This window comes from Gavialis gangeticus, unplaced genomic scaffold (assembly GCF_001723915.1).
Source record: "Gavialis gangeticus isolate Ggan-Ray unplaced genomic scaffold, GavGan_comp1, whole genome shotgun sequence".
Lineage (NCBI taxonomy): Eukaryota > Metazoa > Chordata > Crocodylia > Gavialidae > Gavialis > Gavialis gangeticus.
The window spans coordinates 16,708,806-16,724,295 of NW_017728997.1; the positions used below are offsets into that span (position 1 = coordinate 16,708,806).

The window sequence follows — 15,490 nt, forward strand, 5'->3', positions numbered from 1 at the left end:
GTGAATACGCTGAATCTGCCTTTGTGAATCTAACATTAATTTCTGCTGAATCTGCTCATGCCAACACACGTGCAGTTTTACTTTATGTTCCCAATATATTTTGTACCTGCCACATTTGAGGCTGAAGTCGTTGACTTACACAGGCCCAGGGGCAAATACAACAGTGCCCACCGCCCCACGTCAGCCAGCTCTGTGCCTGCCTAACCAGCCCTGGGAAGGTCTGGACCAGGCGTGGAAGGGCCACGGGAAGGCGCTACACCTGGCTGCACTTGGGACTACCAGAAATGCTCAGACTGGAAGGGAAGCAAGGCTCGTATACAAACGAGCTCCCTCCCACCTATCCACAGGAACCACGCGGGGTCAAGGTCACTAAGTACAGCTCTGCAGTAGCTCACACCTTGCAGAGAAAGAGGAGCAAGGGAAAGTCCTCGTTTTTCCCCCGTGGACTGCATAGGCGGCAGATGCATTCGCAGCTAGCTGTGTCCTGCGGTCCAGTCTGGTGTGGAGGGAGCCACCGCCCCCTGACGAGATCCAGCTCGTTTCAGAAGGGGCAGCTGGAGGAGATGGCAGTTTAGGGGCTTTGGTAGCCCGGGGTAGGAGGACTCCCTTTCAGGCTTGGCATTTAAGCCACCTTGTTCACAGTTCCCCTCCCCAGTGTACTCTCCTTAGCTGCACGTAGCCACATTAGGGTGCAGAGTTCAAACCCAGGAGTCTGTGTGGCAGCAGCGAAGGGCATGTGGGATGAAATGTATCCGTCTTCATTCAAAAAGGGCTCTTTGCAACGTCACACGCTCCCGCGGTGTAATGCACGAACCGGTGGAGTCTGCTGCAGGCCCCGGCTCATGAAACGCCACCGCGTCGCGCAACAGGGACAAAGAGAAACCGCTCTGGCAAACTCGCCAAGGAGGCCTCTCCCGATCCTGCCCATTTCATGCAGGTGAGAACAACTGGGCCTCTCCATATTCTCATCTCCCTGATCTGTAAAGCGCCCCTTGCCCTAGCCTGTGTGGGTCCCTGGTACTGAGCCCCTTTCACACGTGCAGGCTGGATACATCTCTGCACTTGAGAGAACTGGATTCAACTCCAGGTTCAACTGCTGCATTTGTTGAACCAATCCACTCCCGATTGAACCAATCCACTCCTGTCTCAGGGTCTGTTTTCACAGATTTCATAGACATTAGGGCCCCTGCAAGATCACTGGGTCAAGCCCTCTGCCCCAGGGGCAGGAAGTTTTCTCACTGGGTTGTGACACTGGCTTTCCATTCAGCGACAAGAGGCACGGCATAAGCTGATATTATCATTATCGTTTACTAACAGGAACAGCACTAAGCAATGTGGCTGATATTTGTCGCTTGTCTCCTTGCCATAAAGGTATAATTGAATCCTTTCTGACTGGCAGCAACAGAAGTCAGGCTTCCATTGCAAGAGCCAGCTCCTACCCAGAAAACCTGCAACCTGAGCAGTCAGGATGAAGAGCGAGAAACAGGAAAACTCAGTCCGACTATACAGTTGGGGAACAGCACTTTTAAGAAACCTGCCCAAGGTGAGCAGAGGACGTTCACAGCTGAACTGGGAACTGACCTCAGGTCTGCCACATCCCAGCTTGCAGCCTGACCACGACTGCCATCACTCCTTCCCACACTCTCCCATGTTGGTCAGTACGGTGTCTTAGTCAGTCCCTTCTTCCGGCCCCATCATAAAACTCTGCTTAAAAATAGGAGGGGACAGAATAATCCTGTACCTAACCGGTTCTTCTAGGAGGAGCCGGGTTGGGATCTACTTTCATCTACTGTGGTTAGGATCTCATAGTAAAAAGTTTTAGCAAAAAGTATGCCCAGCTGGAATTTGAAGGCATTCTGGAAGTACGCCGTCCAACGGGAAGAGGAACTCAAACGGTACAAAGAGAGCAGGGGAGGAAAAGGTTTTTATTCGGTGCTGAGAAGCAAATATGTTCGTGGGGACACAGAAGCCATTCCTCACTGAAGGAAGGAGTCACAGATAAAAGCACGAGCCAGCCTCTGCAGCACCACAGCTCTGCGCAGATGAGGAGCAAGGGAGCTAGCAACAGCCCTCCAGTCCTGAAGATCCGCTCCAGTTCGGCTGCAATTTAGAGCGACCGTTGAGCTGCTCTGTGTTGCACCCTGGCACGGAGGAGCTTCATTTTACTGCCACTTCTCGTTATTCTGGCACCCTCCTTCCACTGAGCCAGGGGTCTGCCAGGGCAGAGGTGGGCAAATCCAGCTTTCAGGCACCACTTGTACTGGCAGGGGAGTTTCCTGCTGGCCAAATGGAGCTTCTTTACACACAATCTGCCTTGCTACCAAGCACCATTTCCTCCTCCTCTCCTTAAAAAAATTCTCAATGAGTCTGGCAGTATTTTAAATACTGCAGCCTGCGCTCAATCAGTTATAAATTCCATAGGTAAAAAAAAGGCACAAGATGATGAATACAGGAAAACAGATTTGTGTGCATCTGTTGCAATGTACCGTGGGGACTGAGTCGCATTTTATAAATATTTGATAGGACCTAAATCATTTATGGCTCTGTCAGGGGTCATTTTACTTGTTTTAGATGAATAATTAAAAGGATAATTAGGAAGATGTACAATCTGAAATGTTCACGTAATTGTTCATTTTACAGTATCTCCTGCCACACGGTGTCATACGAAACACTCCTGCCATCTTCCTGCCTCAGCTGCATTCTGCTACTGCCATCAGGTGTTTTTTTTGCCCCCCATGAAATTTCTAATATTACCTAGCGTGGTAATACCCACGCACTCCACTGTTCAACCTCTGGATACGTGATGATTTAGCCACAGAGCATGGGGGAGAATCAACCCAGCAAAAGTTACATCTCGGTTCTGCTGAGGGCGACGCTTAGATTTTGGAGCAGAAAGCAACTGAGCATTAAGCTTGCAAAGCCCTGGGCTGACCCCTACCCATTAGACACCTTCTCTTACTGGGATAGCAGGAGAGCCCTTGGTGCAATCCCAACAAAACAGCCACAGGAAGGGAACGTGAGAGCTGCAACGTTCAAGGAGACCAAAGGAAGGAATACAGGGAGCAAGAGAACAACCAACAAAGCCGTCTTGGATACACAGCTAGCTGGGAAGCCTCGGCAGGGGAGATGTTGACTCTTATCGTGTGTGTCAAGAGTCCAGAAAGATGGTTTACCAGCACGTCTTTCCTACAAAGCGCTCCAGGGACACACTAGCATAAGATGGTCTTTACCTGTGAAGAGCGTAATAGTGCCGGAAAGCTAATACAGCCATGGTAGCAACCTTCATTTCGACTTTTAACTTTTCAGTGCATAAAAAAGTAATTAATTTCTCTCTCTCACTCAATTTTAAATTAGTAGTTTATCAGTAATAACAACATCCGAGTCAGGGATTTCCTGGAAGTTAATGAGCGTCTAGGTTAAAGGCCCCTGGCTTTCCCTTGGACCCGCATCTCCTCCAACCAGTTATTAACTGCTAAGAAATGCCCTCCCCATCCGTCATCATTGCTTAAATAGACGTTTAGTTTATTGAGTCTGTCAGTCTGTAGTAGAAAGGTCTCACGGGGCCATCTGCTCCTGAGACTCTTCTGTCAAAAAAGCAGAGTAATTTACTACAAAACCTGCCCCCGTGCTCTGCCCACAAGCCAGAACATCCGATGTGGTTTGCTACTCTATCAATGTCCAACTCAAAATTCATACCTGCAAAAAGGTCAAAATCCAGGGAGAGGTGGAGGGCCGGGGAGCAGTTATAGGTGCTCAAACCGCTCGTGCACAAGCTCAGCATAACAGCTTAAAACAGAGAGCAGAGCAGAAGCAGTTTGGGTAAAAAGACCCATGTTACTAAAGAAACCTGGCAACCAGTTACCGCCGTTGAGAGAGGCACGAACCTGTCGGGGAAAAATCCACCTCTGACCATGAACACTTTGAACAGGGTAGCAGTATCAAAAGCACTTGACAAATGTGAGAGAAGGCACGGCCTTCATTTCCAACCTCAAGACACTTGGAAAAGCTCCCAGTGCATTCCTGCTGACCGCGGCCTGCTAAACACCCCTGGGCAGCAAGGCCGCAATCAGGATCTTCTGCAGCAGGGAATGTAGCGTTTGGCTTATAACTTCGGTGTCACTAGTTACACCCATTACTGCCATTATTTCCATGCAACTTGCACAGATTGTGGAAGCCATAAACTTTTGTAGCCTTCAAGAACTTTTTTTCTACAAAGGGAAGCATCTAGCACTTCTTTGAGTGACTACTAAAGCAGATACCAACAATTCTAACAAGGAAAACACACGCCATGACTAGTGTTGATTTATTTTTCTAATAACTGAAAAGGATCCATATCCCGCATGACAGAATAACAGCCCTTGGTTTTTTTTTTAAGATGAAAACTATATTTTCTCCATTTTGCCCCTTTCTCAATTACAGAAGAGCAGTGATTTAGGAGGCAGGAGGCAGGCAGACAGCTGAGTGTCAGAAGATGCTCTCTTGCTCAAAATGGCACCGAGAGGCATAGCTTAGGAGCATTTGCAAAGTACCCGACATGAGCAGCCATCAAAAATGCAAACAGAATATATGGTACCAAAATGACCAGCTGCAGCTGTGGGGTCAACACAGCACAGCTGTTCCATATCCAGCCTCATGCTTTCCAGGACTTTTCCCCCAGTGCTTTTGCTGGTCTCCTTCACACAGAGTAATTCTTACAGTGATCTAACATGCCTATCCAAGGATCATATTTACTTTGAATCTGAGCACTTGGCAATTTTGAACAGATTTATCTACATACCACAAGCAGTCGAGGCAATCCTATTCTTCCCATTGTACAGCTGGCGACCTGAGACACAAAGCGCATGTGCCTCATGGATGCCCTAAGGCCCTAAGCCATCTATGCAGCTTATTTTGCGAGCTGGTTTGCAGGTTGTGTAGGTGCAAGAGGTTGTGGGTCTGCATTCAGCTAGGAGATAGTACAGACATACCATAAGAGACCTTGCTGGGATCACACAGGAAGTCTGTAACAGGACTGAAAATGGTCCCCAGGCTTCATACAGTCCAGAATGGTACTCTCTCAAAAACCGAGTCATCTGCTCTCTTCGGAAATTCCCAAGATGTATGTGCTGGATTTTTAATCATTAAGGCAGGTACGAGATCTGTGGCTGATCTCTTAGATCCCTAACCAAAGCCCACTGTAGGCCAAAAAAGTATTCTCCATATACACATCAGGGTGCCCGGCGTACATGAAGGAGCTGCGGTGAGGTGAGAAATGTTGTACAAAGCACCTCAGAGACAGAAGCTGAATATTAATAAAGATATAAAAATAGATCCCCTAAATAAAACATAATTAGAGATTTAATTCAATTACCTGAAAGTTCTTGACCTTGCAATTGAAAAGGCTCTCCTTATGATTTCCACTTTTTACTATTTCTGTATTAGAGTGTAATCAAATGCATGCAATTTTGCTTATAAATCAGCCTTGACCTTTTGCTGAACTGTTTTGGTAAAAAATAAGCAATGTTTTCAGATGGTTCTTTTATCAAAGTGCTAGAACAAATAGACCCAAAGAGAGTTAATTTCAGCGTGGAGCTCAATATAGTAATGATATCGACAGTGCATTAATAAAACCACCGCTACTTTGCACAGCTACCGCCCTTTCTGCTTGACATGCTTCTAAATCTCCGCCTTTTTTTTTAAATCCAGAAGGGCATCACTGCACTGGGACATATTTCACTGGAGACTATAGCCTTTCACAGCCAATAATTAAAGGATGCATCTTGAAAGTCTCACACGAACCTTTATTGTGATGCACAATTAGTTACTAAGAAAATGATTTTATATCGAGGAGGAACTCACCAAACTGCTAATAACTGATGTGCAGCATTAGCTTTGCAAGGAATGCAAAGAGAAACACTCAGCTGCTTTACCTGGGAAGGTCTCAGGTTAAAGCTAAACAGGGCAAGCGGATGCATGTGGGAGAGGAGGATGGTTTACACCTTATGGCTTGAGTTTTTAATGGATTGCAAACAGGCCTCTGGAGACCAGTGGGGCAGAACGTACCAGTTTTCCCAGTGTTTTTCATCCACGTCTTGTTAGAAGACTCGTTGTCAAAGCCATCGAGCTGTAATTCTTGATACTCATCTCCAACTTTTGCCTCGTGGTCCACAATGTCTATTGGAGACTGCTGGTTACCTGCACAATGCACGCTTGAAGTAACCCAGTGCTCAGGACCATATGTACCTGTTCAAAAGAAAGACCAACAACTTAATGCCCTGATGAGTCAATGGCCAACAGACTAATCTTAAGCAAGGAGATCAAGCATTTCAATTCCCACAGTAACTATACAGCTGCTACATTTCCGGGACTTGAAAAAGGTTAAGACATGTAAACCTGTGAAAAGATTGAAATCTATTAGCTTCACGTACTACTCGAACTTTGCTTCTAGCTGTGAGGAAGAATGGTGTTATTTTAAGTTGTTGCTCTATAAAATGATCAACAATACGCCAACCCCTTCTCGACCGAGTTATGAGTTAGCGCAGTGCTACAGGAATATTCAACTTGCTGTAGGAGGCTGCCTGGTTTACCTGTACGCACTAGGTAATTAGCACACAAATAACCCCTTGACTCTAGATTGTGTGACAGCTTGTTTAATTCATTAATTGCCTCTATTTTTTTAACTTCCTTACGTCAGCAGGCATAGGGAAAGAGGACTTAGTCAACTGAGAAATTAAATGTGAACAAATCTGCTATATGCAAGTCAAGAGAAAAAGCACGGAGGAAAATATTATCACTTGCTCCTCCTGTTTCTCCCTTCTCTAGCTTTTCTTTCCCTTTACTACCCAAATTTTATTCACGTTATTTCTCAGTTGGTTTAAATCACTCTCCCAAAAGAAGATGAATAGGAGCTGTGTGATGCTCCACAGACAAATCAGCAGTGTCTTGCATAAACACATGGAGCAACAGCACTCCACGTTTATGTGATCGCTAGCCAAGAGTGGAAAGAGTGCCAGGAGCCGACACTTCCCTGTCACGCTCCCTCCCCCAGCACACTTTTGTTTCCACAGAGCAGCGTTTAAAGTTCAGAAGAGCAACGCAAGTCTGTTTGTGCAACTGTCTTCCTCCCAGCAGGTAATGAGCATTCACTGCTAAATCGTATGCATGCTCAGAAGCTGGCAAAAAAACCGAGAAGCTACTAGGAATCCTCTGGACCCACTCAAGACCACATCCGTTCACTCACAGTGATGCTTTTACGGACTTGTAAACGATTCAAAAAAAGAAGCAGCGTGAAGATGATGCTGATTCTAGGTTCTTCGGGCTTCAGCCTCACACTGGGCATGTTAAGCTAGGCCAGCAGGAGCGAGGGAAGAAGCTGCTTGCCCAGGATTTCAAACTACTCCAGGCAGGTTGCGGATAAGATGCACACACAACTTGAATGGTTTCAGAGGAGTAAAACTGGAAGGACAGAGTGAATCTGATGCATGCTAACGCATCCTGATAAATTAGTGAGTTCCCCCCACAACAGCATCCCTGAAGGTGTGCGTGTGCATACATAAATGTATCACACGTGTGTGTCAAACATACCACATACAGGGCAAACGTGGCATGAACCAGTGGATTGCACACTGCAGCCTGGCCTCCCTACATGCATTTTTTACCCTTCCAAATGAGCAAGTGATGTAAATAAGCAAATCACAGATACTCAAGAAAGTACCATTTTACTGGAGCAATGGTGATGGTTGGTCACTGGTGCTACCCAGTCTGGCTATAAGGACATCCTCTTGCCTCCTCCAGCCTGTTCTAACGCAGGATGCTTAACAGATCCCTAGGTTTCATACTCCGTTAATCATCGCACACAAATGCTACAACTTAAACTGGACAAAAAGCTTCATGTGTTGATGGCAATCGGGGAAAATTAAAAAGTCCTTTAAAAATCATCTATGACATCTGCCTAATCTAGACTTAAATCTGATGTAGCTCTTGATTCTACGCATATTATTAGCAAAGGCCACTTTAATTCCCAATGTACTATCACTAGAGAAAATGGAGTTATTAAATGCTATTCCAGGAAAACAGAAGATCTTTGTTTATACACAGATTTTTCCCACAATTTAGTAATTGTTTCTGGTAAATTTGGGGGCAATTTAGATGAGCATTTAAATGCAAACTTGCTTTTAGGCTGTGACATTTGCTAATCTCTTACATTTTAAAAGGTCCAGCCTTGCAGAGAAGTAGCAAGCCTGCCAGCTATCACCTTCTGCTATTGTTCGAGTCTCCCAGTACAGTCAATGGGAAATTTGTTTGAAGAGGGGCTTCAGGATCAGCTCCTTTCTGAAAATGGGCCAGTGACGTGCTTTCTGAAGATCAGAACTGTGAATTGTGGACCCATCTGAAGTGAAAACAGCTTGTTAACCTGACATAAAAAAATACCAAACGCGTAATAATGCACAACACATGAAAAACTTCTGAGCACTTCAGGCTCCCCCAGTCCCATTTGCAAACATGACTGAAGCACTTTGAGACCATACGTCACCTTCCCCCCCGTGCCATGGATAGCATCTGATGAAGCAGATGGTGGCCTATAAAAGCTCATGCCTCTGAACCAGTTAGTTTCTAAGTTGCCACCTGCCTGACTTTTAGACTAAGACCCCAACTACCTCTCCATGTCATTTCTGAAACCAGGCTTTAAAGTCACTTGACTGATCTTGGACACTTGACCCTATTAGCACTGCTTTGGTAATCCCTTCCCATACAGCTAGAAGTTCCCTTTAAATTTGAATCCAAGATTTACCTATGGAAGTGCTGAAGGATCTGCACGTGACAGTATGTACAAAATACCTCCAGACTAGCCCTGAATCATTTAAAAATGCCAATGCAATAACACGCTCACGGGAGTTCAAAACTACAACTTACTACAGGTGCTTTGGCAACAGGTCCTGACACTGCATATTACTGTCATAAAGCTAAGCTTTGGTTTAGAAGTTCATGACTTGCTATGTAGAATCAGCATGAGATGTATATAGATATACAGATATAGATATTTAAAGGGAGGAATTTGCATAAATTTTCTTTCAAAACTTCTGGCATGCAAACTCCCACAGGATGTCTGCTCTGCACTATTACATTTGCAGTTGTAGCTAGCTAGCAATGTAGGACCAGGTCCTCAGCAGGTGCGCAGGACAGCTGTGCTAATATACATATATCTCCAAGCCCGTATTGTTTTTAGGGAGCGGTTTAAAACAAGAAAAATGCTGGGAGGAGGGGAGGAAAGCCTCATATTTTCATTTTAGAGTTTGAGAATCAAGGAAAATAAATAATATTTCATGCCCAGAAAAATTTAGCTAAATGCCTATAAAAATGTAATCAAGAAGAGCTGCATGGGATTCATTTATTTGCTGGTAACCATGAGAAGGTTTAAGCCTAACTGCTTGCTTTTTTTCCATGTACATTCAAGTGCAGTTTTAATTGAAACTGATCTTCCACTACAGATTTCAAATTAATTCTTCTTCTAAGTGTCTCATGCTCCAGACACCCTTGCCTTGCAAAGAACCTATATAATTAGTGGAGGAAATAGAACACTTTTTCTAAGCTTGCAGGTATTGATTACCTATTCCCTACATCAAAACACCATTGCCATTCTGCACTGTATAAATCTCTTCAGTCTTAGACATTTTATAAAGTACCGAGAATTATATCATTAATCATTTGCAGTTGCACCTGTCCTGCTATATTGAATTCTTTGTTTTTTAGAACTTTAAATAAATGCTTTTAAATAAAAACATGACACTAAATAAAGACTGCATTTAACTTAAACCTAGTATAAAATCCCTACATCTTGTGCGTGACATTTACACATCTGAAATAGAGCAACATAAAACAATTTGCATTTCGTTTCAGCAGGAACAAAGCATCATGGCTTTAATCGGGTGAAGTTTGGGATGATCTGAATTGAGCTTTGAATGGCTGACATGGTTTTCAAACCCAGACAAACTTAAGGTCCCCGGCTATTGATGAATAATGCAAGGCTCCACTGAAAAGTGCAGGACCACATGTGAATTATGATAAATGTCAAACACGCCTGTCCTTGAGCTCTCATGCCAGATGGAATATCTGCAGAGAGAAATATTATGGACCTGTATAGTGGTGACCTTTAGTATCATTATTTATTAACGTTAGCTCACTCTGGCCTAAGCACAATCCCAAAACTGAAGAAGGACGGTCTCTGCTTTGAGGAGTTCCCAGCCTACCCTGAATGATTCCTCACCTAAGATGATGAAGACAAGTCCAATGAGCGACGTGCAGCAGAACGATGGTGTGCATCGTTGCACGGGAAAAAAGGCACGTATTGCCACAGCGGAAAAATGGCATGTCTTGCCGCACTGCTCCCTTGCCAGTCAGAAGTGGGGCAGAGCGAGAACGGGATTAGGTAGTGCGGGTGTACCTGGACGCTGCTCCTGGCCACCCGCAGCAAACCCAGGAACTCCAGACCCTCAGATATCCACCCCCGGCCGAGAGGCCACGTTTGCAGTTGAACGCTCTGCTCTCACAGCCACGGCGTTTGCAGAGCGATGGAGGTTCATAGATCTTCCATGGCCCAGCAACCTCAGAAGCTAATTGTGGATGATTGTTCTCTACGGACTTGCTCTTGCTCTTACTGAAATTAATGGCAAAACTGCCACTGATTGCCGCGAAGCGGGATCAGAGCTGTGGTCAGTGATCTCAGCGGTGTACCCCTCTTCTCTGTCCATAAGATTTCAGATGCCTTAAGCTGCATACAAGAGTCAAAGCATCTCTGACGCATGCATAGCAGAAACTACCTCTCACTCCTAGCTGGTTTCCATAACAAACAACCACATTTTCTTCAGGGTGAGAAAATATTCCTTATTCAACCAGCGTTTTAAAATCTTTTCTTATGCTAAAATTTTCTGTCAATTACTGCAGTATTTTTATTAATGGCTTGTTAATACATAAGCTGTTCTTTAAATAGAATCCAAAATTACCTTGTTTTTCTTCTCGCTACTGTACATCCCAAATAATGACTATGCTTCACTAATGAAAAACCATTAAGATAATGAATTCAGCCAAAATCTAATTAAAGCTGATATAAAAATGTTTGTGAAATTTTTACTCATTCAAATGTATTTATTTTTCCTTCACAAGCTATTGTTTAAAAATATAACTTTTTAAAACGACATTTGTACTCTTTCCCTTGTTTCAGTTAATTTTCCAATCACCAGTTTAGTTGCTTTTATATAAAAAGTGCTTTATTTCATACAGGTCTTTACATAATGCTCTTCATTTTGCAAAGGATTTGACGTACGTTCACTATTCAAGAGCGAGCTGTGGGAAGAAAGTTGAAAATGCAGCATTTGTGTCTCTAAATTTCAATTTGCTTAGGCATTTGCATGAGCTGCCTCACTCTGGACCACAAAGGGCCAATTTTTGACAGCAGTTAGTAAAGGGAGACTAGTGATGGTGCAAGCCAGGAGTGATAACCTAGGAGAAAGGCAGCTGCCTATGGCAGACATCAACAGAACTGTTAAAAAAAAGGACAATCTGGTGGCGGGTGAAGACGTGCATCTTCCATCCCTTCTTTAGCATCCTTTCCCTCGCTGGTCTACGCTCACTGCAGAAATTGTTCCCCCAGCTGAAAAAGGAACCTGACATCATCACAGTCTACAAGGGTTGAAGTGTCCAAGCCACGTGCCAAAACTGAACAAAGGGCACAAAAAACAAGTGCTAATTGAATGAGTTACGCTAGGGCAGTGAATGGGGGGCCAACCTTTTTGGCAGGGGTGCTGCAAATTAGTTTCACGTTGCAATGAGAGGTTTAGGTATCAGGAAAAAATCTCTCTCATTAAGAGGGTGGTGAAGCATGGGACTGGGTTACTGAGAGAGGTGGTGGACTCTCCATCCTTGGAGGTTTTTAAGGCCTGCCTGGATGATGTAGTTGGGGCTGGTCCTGCTCTGAGCAGGGGGTTGGACTAGATGTGACCTCCCGAGGTCCCTTCCCACCCTCCCTTTCTATGATTCTTTTAAATTAGCCCCATGCCGCTCCAATCCCTTCCCCTGCCTGATCTGCTGCTCTGCTTTCTGCTCCCGGCCCTATATGGTACTGCATTCCCTCCTTCCTTCCGTGATCTACCACGTGCCGTGCGTGGAGGCTGCCCATGGTATGTGTGACCCACCTGCCACGGGTTGGCCACCCCTGCACTAGGGCACACGCTCACTCATAGCATGCACCTCTGGACCCAGCCAGCCGGTCTGAAACCCTCCCCAGGTCCCTCCCTTGGAAGGAGGAACAGAGGGAGCCTGTCAGATTGAATCAAGAAGGCCGTGTTTAGACAGAAGACAAGAAAGGATGATTTGAATGATCCTTTGCTGAGTCATTTGCCATGAGGCTGGAAGGGTAAAGGTACAAAAATCTCACAAAGCCTCAGTACAATCAGTAGCATTTTTTCAGAGGCCTTTCCATCCCTGAAGAAAACAGCTGAGTTGTTTGAATCATTAGAGAGGGGGTGGGATTGTTGAAATGATGCTGCCTTGCTCTGCAAAGGATAACATATCAAACTCAAAGAGACAGGGAAACCGGGCCAGTAGACAGAGTTCACAAAGATTCCAGGATTTCCTACCCTGAGGGAAATGGGCTTTTCATTTTATTATTCTCTGTCATCACTCTGTTTAACATGAGACGCTCATGCTTGCAGAAAATTCCAATTACAGCTTGAAAAATGAGAGGCCTCGTAGCAAGATCCCGGAGAGCCGTGCGCAGAGGCCCAGGAAGGTGAGAAGCACCGTCTCGTAAGCCCCAACACGCCGCACAGAGCCGCGGGTGTATGAGCGGCCAGCCGCCGCGGACGGGCTTTTGGAGAAGAAAACTGCTCTCACCAGGACAACATCTGAGGAAAGGGATTTGAAAGAGCAGTGGTGGGCACAGAGCTCTTCCGTGGTCCTTCCCTTTAGGAAACTGGCTATAAAGTTGTTCACATAGAAATGGGTCAGATTGATTAATTTCCAGAAAATCGCATTTATAAAAAAAGTGTAGTGACCCTCCTCCCCCTTTACGTTTTTATTCCAACAGACCTAGGGAAACATCTCGACGGTTCTTTAAAAAATAATCAAGGCATATCTAAAAAGAATATTACATTTCCGTGATCCTGCTTCCACCATTTTTAGATGCGTACGCCCAGACTTTTCAAAAACAAAAGCTTTATACTACGCTTAAATACCTAAATGAATGCTCCTTTTGTGTAACTCAAAACTTTTAAACTGGAAGCCAGATAGATGCACGTTATTCTAGAACTTATATATCCTTAGTTACAGGTGCAGACAATTATTATTGTTGTATTCTTTAATTAGTTACAAATTAAATGAACTTTAAATTATCTGACAATTACCCATGGCAGAAAGTTTGCTAATGTTGTTTTGTCTTCCTCTGTATTCTTATTACAGATTTTATATTACATATTTTAGACACGCGATTAACACATTTTGCATTTGTTCTTGAAAATGTAGTATGAAGTTCCCCTGAATTCTGTAAGATGCTCCCACAGCATTCATCTACCTGCCTACAGGTCAGATGAATGGTAAACAACAGGGCATGGCAGGTTCTTATGGCAGAAAGTTTGTAATAAAGTGGAATAAGTGCAATTACTAAACCTAGCTTTTTCTAAAATCAGTTTGAGGTTCAGTATTTAAGTAATTTAAAACTACAAAAAAACAAAACGGCACTCAGTTTAGCTAGATGGCCTCTATACACACACACGTGCATACACACACACACTTAAAAGTAGGGGACTGTCATTTGCAATAAGCTGTCGAAAAACGTTTTGGGGTGTGCATGCATGTGACTTGCATTGGGTGCACCATGCAGCACAGCAGCGTCAACACAGTTAATACGCAGAACATACTGAGCCGAAGCATGACTTATGGTTTGGACTGTGCCTACTGGTAGCAAGTGAATGGGACTCTAGAAATTTATATCCCCTATTTTTCATAATTTGCTGCATTTTTAACACAAATATCTGACATCTCCTGCAATTCATCACCGTCTGTCTCCATGGCCTTTTTAAAATGGCCCACCCCCGGAGCTGCATTTAATGAACGAGGTGATTACTTATAGAGCAAAGGGAAAATGCAAAGATTAATTTATATGAGGACAGTGTACATTAACTTGGATAAAAGTAAAGCAGTTAAGTAAAATGTCGTGAAGACAGCAGGAGAAAAGTCCTATACATTTAAAAAATGGAAGGTTTTCCCAAAATATGCTTTTATATGCATATATCCTATGGTATTATTATCTAAGCATAGATCAGATCTTGGTAAGCAATGGCTCAGTGCAATGCTTTGCACCACTACAAGGAAGACTTAGGTTTAAGTAGTAAGTTTGGCTACTTGTGCCTCAAGCAGGCAGTGTCTGGGCGGTAGTGTCTCAGACGGCTCAGCAATGAGCCTAGCAGACTCCAAATAGAGCCAGCCCTTTTACCTCCTTCCTTGGAAGGATGCGATAATGGATCTTGAAAGCAAAAGTATTATTACATTTGGATGGAGCTGGGCTGTTCTCAGTGGGGGCAGGTGACAGGACAAGGAGCAATGGGCTCCAGTTGCAGCAAGGGAAGTTGAGGGTGGATATTAGGAAAAACTCTCTCATTAGGACAGTAGTAAAGCACTGGAACATGCAAATGAGCAAGACTGTGGGATCTCCATCCTTGGAGGTTTTTAAGACCTGGCTAGACAAAGCCTTGGGTGGGCCGATTTAGCTGGAGATGATTCCAGCTTTGAGCAGGGGGGTGCACTCCTGAAGTCCCTTCCAAACCTAATCTTCTATGAGCACCATCACTGCTGCCTCTAAAGGGCCTCCAAACCGCAGCCAGGTGAGGGCTCTGGACTAGGTGCTGTAGAGAACAGAATAGCAGGCAGGCTCTGCCCCAAGCAGCTTACTGTCTGAAAACACAAGACAACCACTTACAAATGAATAATTAAATAAAACCACTCCAAAGGGAACTTCTAGTGCTTCAGGCTAACTCCTCCCAGTTGTCCCCTCTATGCAACTGCCTTGTCCAGTTATGAATGAATGAAATTTGGAAAAAAATTTCCAACTATTTAAACTGGTCTGTAAAAGATACCAGATTCACCCAAAGAACCTTATCTGAATGCATGAATGAAGAGCAAGTCCCCAGGACCCTGAAGACCATCCTATGCCAGCTGCTCTCAGTATCCGGTGCAGCGTGGAAGGATGCCATCAGAGAAAAGGACCAAGGGGATGCCAGGGAGGAAGGACAGACAAAGCCCTGGCAGTGCTGGGACCAGACTGGGCCTTGCCAGACTTCAAGGACATATCCTTGGAAGAAGAGGTGGTCCCCATCTTCAAGAAGGGGAAGAGGGAGGACCCGGGTAACTATAGGCCCGTCAGTCTTACCTCAATCCTGGGGAAACTCTTTGAGAAGATCATCAAGGAGCACATTTGTGAGGGGCCGGCATCAGAAATGATGCTCAGGGGCAATCAGCATGG

At 44.6% G+C, this 15,490-nt stretch overlaps 1 protein-coding gene across 1 annotated transcript in view; it reads right to left on the reverse strand.

The window, feature by feature from the left end:
* Window positions 1–15,490, reverse strand: part of PTPRG (protein tyrosine phosphatase, receptor type G) — a 424,594-nt gene that overhangs the window by 256,376 nt on the left and 152,728 nt on the right. The window contains exon 3 of the mRNA XM_019504585.1: window positions 6,043–6,222. Coding sequence (XP_019360130.1) covers window positions 6,043–6,222 — 180 coding nt within the window. The remainder of the gene's footprint in view (window positions 1–6,042; window positions 6,223–15,490) is intronic.